This window comes from Salmo trutta, chromosome 37, assembly GCF_901001165.1.
Source record: "Salmo trutta chromosome 37, fSalTru1.1, whole genome shotgun sequence".
Lineage (NCBI taxonomy): Eukaryota > Metazoa > Chordata > Actinopteri > Salmoniformes > Salmonidae > Salmo > Salmo trutta.
The window spans coordinates 20,462,004-20,467,276 of record NC_042993.1 but is presented as its reverse complement, the minus strand read 5'-3'; the positions used below and the strand labels follow the sequence as shown (position 1 = coordinate 20,467,276).

General features: G+C 39.6%; 1 protein-coding gene across 1 annotated transcript; it reads left to right on the top strand.

Annotated features, from left to right (window-relative positions):
* The first annotated feature begins 1,210 nt into the window (after positions 1 to 1,210).
* On the top strand, positions 1,211 to 4,469 carry LOC115176669 (CD83 antigen). Its single transcript, XM_029736828.1, has 5 exons — positions 1,211 to 1,320; positions 1,414 to 1,550; positions 2,303 to 2,534; positions 2,686 to 2,786; positions 2,912 to 4,469. The coding sequence occupies exons 1-5, from the start codon at positions 1,293 to 1,295 to the stop codon at positions 3,062 to 3,064; spliced, it is 651 nt and encodes a 216-aa protein (XP_029592688.1). The 5' UTR covers positions 1,211 to 1,292; the 3' UTR covers positions 3,065 to 4,469.
* Positions 4,470 to 5,273: the final 804 nt, after the last annotated feature.

Below are 5,273 nucleotides of genomic sequence, written 5' to 3'. Positions count from 1 at the left end.
TAATGGTTCTTTATAGGACCTTCCAAAAAGGGTTCTATATGTAACAGCATAGCTTTCGTTCATCTCCTCGCCCCTACCTGAGCTAGAACCAGGGACCCTCTGCACACAGACAACAGCCACCCTCGAAGCATCGTTACCCATTGCTCCACAAGGGCTCAGAGTGAGTGACGTCACCGATTGACATGTTATTAGCGCGCACCCCGGTTACATATACAGCACCAAAAAGGATTCCGCTATCATAACAAGCCAAATAACCCTTACTTTGCACTATATATATAACCATTTGTTTTTAGTGTGCACTCAACTACACGTTTCGAAGACTAATGGTATTCACGGGGATTCCTAGCCCATGGTTAGGGGATTCCCGAATTTTGCTTTACCTGACATGTGTGCGATTGCGCAGTCAGCGTGGTTATTCACAGGCGATGGAAAATGAATGTAAACTTTCAGCAAGTAAAAGGCATATATATATATATATAAATAACTTAGATTTATTTCGGTAGATGAGAAGGCGTTAATTCGAAAAGGGCAAATATATATATATATATATATATATTTGCCCTTTTCGAATTAACGCCTTCTCATCTACCGAAATAAATCTAAGTAATGCCAAGCAGACAGACACATCGCGTGCGTAAATTGCATCTGATGCCTAGCCAGAGACTGATGAGAAACGAAACACCCCACTCGCTGTTTTTTCTGGTTCAATTGAAGTCAATTAACTAAGTCGACCAGGCCGAGCTGCTATCGCATTGGTGCCTATGGGATAGCCACCCCGTTAAGCAGACAGAAACTGACCTTTAATTTTTCAATAGTAAATGACCTACATTAATTATCTTCATTTATCCACCATCTTTAGCCCATCTACTAATAAACTGCAAAATAAAGTATTGAGTTAAGGAATAACATCAGGTGACAACGGTAAATTCCCGTGTGCTTAATTTTTAACGCTGTGTATGGAAAACATATGAATGAAAAACAGCCTACCGAAACACGCCAGGATAATGCCTCGTGTCGCCATGACATGCTCAAGAAATGCAATTCCCGTGGAGAGTGCACGCGCACCTGAGACTTCACACCCAGTACATGTAATTCAATGAGATCACATTCACACCTCATACACCCTGGCTGTCCCGTCTTCATGTCGTACTAAAGCGGAACTGCCCATCTACACTCACTGTGACGAAGCACTCTACGGGAATCCCCTTAGTTTCACTTCCATTTTAGCGTATTATATAAAATGATTCACTTCTTCTCTGGATCATCATCTTCGTTGCTGTAGTTCTACAAATATGTTTTTTCAACTCGTCTGCATTCTAGGTATGTTGTATTTTCTTTTAGGCAATGAATTTGATATCGGTCTAACTGGACAGGCTCACCTGAAATGATGATTTACCTTGTGTTTGTCTATAGCTGCCTACGTGCAAGGTGGGCTTACACAGGATAGGCCTACACAGGAGGTGAAGTCAGTTTGTGGAGAGGACTCAATTCTGAAATGTAAAGCAATACGTAAGCCTGGGGTCCAGTACCGTGCGGTGAGGTGGTACAAGGTAAGATTTCTATTATTATAATAGCACCAACGTTGTGTTTTGAACCATGCAATATATGTACAAAAATATACAGCACTGGTCCTAGACCAGCAACTTGTCTCAGAGCATTTTGTATTATTCTGTACGTAAATCCATGAAATTCCATTTAGTGTGATATGTTACGTTTGTTATGGTTACATAAGACAGATGGTTACTTAATAAAGGCACAAACTAAAGGAGGGGGATTGGTTGGAGTGGATAGGTGGGCATACAATGCAAATGTTTAGCAAATCAAAGGTTGCGAGTTTGAATCTCATCAGGGACAACTTCAGCATTTTAGCAACTTTTTAACTACTTACCATGTTAGCTAACCCTTCCACTAACCTTAACCATTTTAGCTAACCCTTCACCTAACCTTAATATTTGTAGCTAACCTTTCCCCCAACCCTTTAACCTAACTCCTAAACTTAACCCCTGAGCCCTAGCCTCGTTAACATTCGCTAGAGTAGCTAGAATTCGTAACTTAACATACGTTTTGCAAATTCGTAATATATTTTAAGTCTAGCAAATTCGTAACATATTAAAGGAATTGTAATTTGTAACATATCATACAAAATGGGTGATGGACATCCACAAATTAATACATACCATACAAAATGTAACATATGATACATATTATACAGATTTACGTAAAGAATAATATTAAACTCTCTAAGATCAGGTTAAGACCAGCTGTTAGGGGCATAAAGTAACCTCACACCCTCTTCTCCCAGCTGGGCGAGGAGCCCTATAATAAGGAATCTGGTCTATTGATGAAGAGGCTACCTAACAGCATCACCCAATGGTATGCCGGTCTGGAGCGTCAAGTGGAACTTTTGGCTGATAATTCTTTCGATATCTCCCTGCCCAATGTAACGGCTGTTGATAGTGGGAGGTACAAGTGTCTCCTGGCAGCACCTGTAGGTGAACAGAACCAGCAGGGGCAGGTTCACCTCAGAGTGACAGGTGAGTGTGTTCTACTCTCATTGTGTGCTTGTTTTGGTATGTAAGCAAACTGTATACTGCATGCGAGTGTTTTTAAATTGGAGCCAGAGAGAGTTCATCTTTTAAAAAATGTCCAGTGATGCTCAAGGATTTGTGAATAATTGTTTTCCAGGTTGCCTTGAGTCCACATACCAATCAGAAGAAATGGATACCATTCTAGTTCTTTCCATTGTGGGGATTGTTGCGGCATTGCTGATATTCACCATCAGCTATGTGAGTTACTACACTGTCAGCTGTTCCTCTGACTTATTTGTTTGAAAGAAACTAACATTTTATGGTGATGGTTTCCATGTATTTCATTTTCCTTATTTACTTAATAATGTTAATCTTTAACATAGGTCATCCTAAGGAATATGTTATTGCAAAGGAGTAAGAAGTATCCCCAAGAACCACTTCTAGATGCACCCCTTGAGAAGAAAGATTTAATGTTGATCTACACTCTGGGGCCAAACTGGTCGGGACAGGGTTCCATAAAACATGTCTGTGTGTGAGACCCTGTTCTGCTAGTTTGGGCTCATTTGTATACTTGAATGTGAAGAGGAAACACAGTGAAAGACTAGAGCCCATTTGAAGCTGAGCAAGGAGCCTAAGAGTCATGTCTACTTTCCAGAGAGTTCTAGAGCAGATGGAGGCAGACAACCCTCTGGACAATCCTGTAGAACTAAGTTGTGTAGGCATGACTGCAGCATTCAAGCACCTGTGATGCGCAAGGAGCAGGGCCTGGTGAAGGGACCCACGATCTAAGCCCCAAGATCAAACCCCAACAAGGAGCTTCAGGAAAGGGAGAATAAATAATTAATAATAAGGGGTGTGGGGTTCTGAGAATATTAAATATACTTATTCATGTCACTGAGGGAGAGAGGGTAATGTATAACGTTTACATTATATCAGGGATCCTATGGTTATCTGTAGGAGGAAGGTATATAGTGTGTGCAATTAAGCTTGGAATGTGCTGAGTGCAGGGAAGCGATCACATATGGCAGGCATCGATAAGGGAGAGAGCCATGGATTAGTGATGAAGGGGGTCGAGGTCAGGTCACGTTAAGGGAGAAAGAAAAGTTTATGGCCATATTACTTTGTTTCCTGCCTAGCGGTAAAGATACAATCACATGGGTAGGAGGAGACTCAGCCTAAGAGAAAGGGTTAAATATCAGTGCTTGTGTGAAAATATTTTTGTCTAATGCAGCTGTATTGATCCTCTGGGAAGAATAAACTTGGTACAGCTTTCATAGTGCCGTTGAGTTTTTACTCTGAAAATTAGAACCTAATAAGGGTCATTCTGCAGGGTCTTTCCATGGCAATGTTGGGGTTAAACCATTTACATTTCAGTCAACCCAGTCAATTGAAGTTTCAGTAATTGGAAGTTGACATTGATTTTGAACTGAAAAATGATCAATGTGTCCTGCATTGAATTCCATGCCTAATTCAAATCCTGTATTGACTGGTATTGAAGTGGAATTGATCTGAGCACTGTTCAATGGGGCTCACCCTTGTTGGAAGGATTTGGTGGGACATGCTGGACTCTGCACAGAGAGATGAAACCAACCAAGACAGCATTCCATCTGAGCCAAGCAAAGCTCTCAATTCACTCTAATGTTCAGGCATTATCGATAACTTAGTTATTTTGTGAGGTCAAAACAGTATATACTTTATGCAGAACCACGCAGAACAAAAAAATACAATTTTCATCCAAGCAATACGAAAGTGGGCTTTGGTGAATATTGGCAAAAAGTAACTGATAGAAAATAAACTTTGTATAAATCTTTATCCGGTTTTTGAATATGATCAGCAATTCTGTGTATACGTTGAAAATAAAGACGTAAATAATTGTAATGTACTGTATCTGACGTACATGTGCTATGTGTTCTTAGATAAATGTTATTTAATTTTTCTTAAGACGAGTCTTCACTTTTTTAGTCACCACAGTAGTGATGTTTCTCTTAGAAAAGTTGATTGTTACTCAGAATATTTCATGTTATTAAGATAAATTATTTACCCTACCATTTTACAGAGGCTTACAATCTAGATACATAACTATATTTCTGCATAGTATACTGTTTGAGGTGCTAAATGGCTGGCAACAAATCTACCTATTTCACACAACACATTCTGTTATTTTATACTAGTTATATACTGAACCTTGACATTAGTCATTTCCATCACCTGTCAATGTTGTAATGTGCACATTTTAAATTATCCTCAAGAGCTGACACAAAGTGTTAGCTGAAATATTATATTTTTGGATAGCTGTTTTAATTTAATACAGAAATCTCACATTTACATAAGTATTCACACCCCTGAGTCAAAAGATGTTAGAATCACCTTTGGCAGCGGTGAGTCTGTCTGGGTAAGTCTCTTAAGAGCTTTGCACACCTGGATTGTACAATATTTGCACATTATTATTTTGTTAATTCTTCAAGCTCTGTCAAATTGGTTGTTGATCATTGCTAGACAGCCATTTTCAAGTCATGCCATAGATTTTCAAGTCGATTTAAGTCACAACTGTAACTAGGCTACTCAGGAACATTCAATGTCGTCTTGGTAAGCAACTCCAGTGTATATTTGGCCTTGTGTTTTAGGTTATTGTTCTGCTGAAAGGTGAATTTGTCTTCCAGTGTCTGTTGGAAAGCAGAGTGAGCCAGGTTTTCCTCCGGGATATTGCCTGTGCTTACAGCTATCTTTGGAATCTACTGCAAAGAT

Coding starts and splice junctions, on each gene's coding strand:
- LOC115176669 (XM_029736828.1), top strand. CDS start 1,293: ATGTTTTTTCAACTCGTCTGCATTCTAG. Junction 1,321..1,413: donor TCAACTCGTCTGCATTCTAG/GTATGTTGTATT, acceptor GTTTGTCTATAG/CTGCCTACGTGCAAGGTGGG. Junction 2,535..2,685: donor GGTTCACCTCAGAGTGACAG/GTGAGTGTGTTC, acceptor ATTGTTTTCCAG/GTTGCCTTGAGTCCACATAC.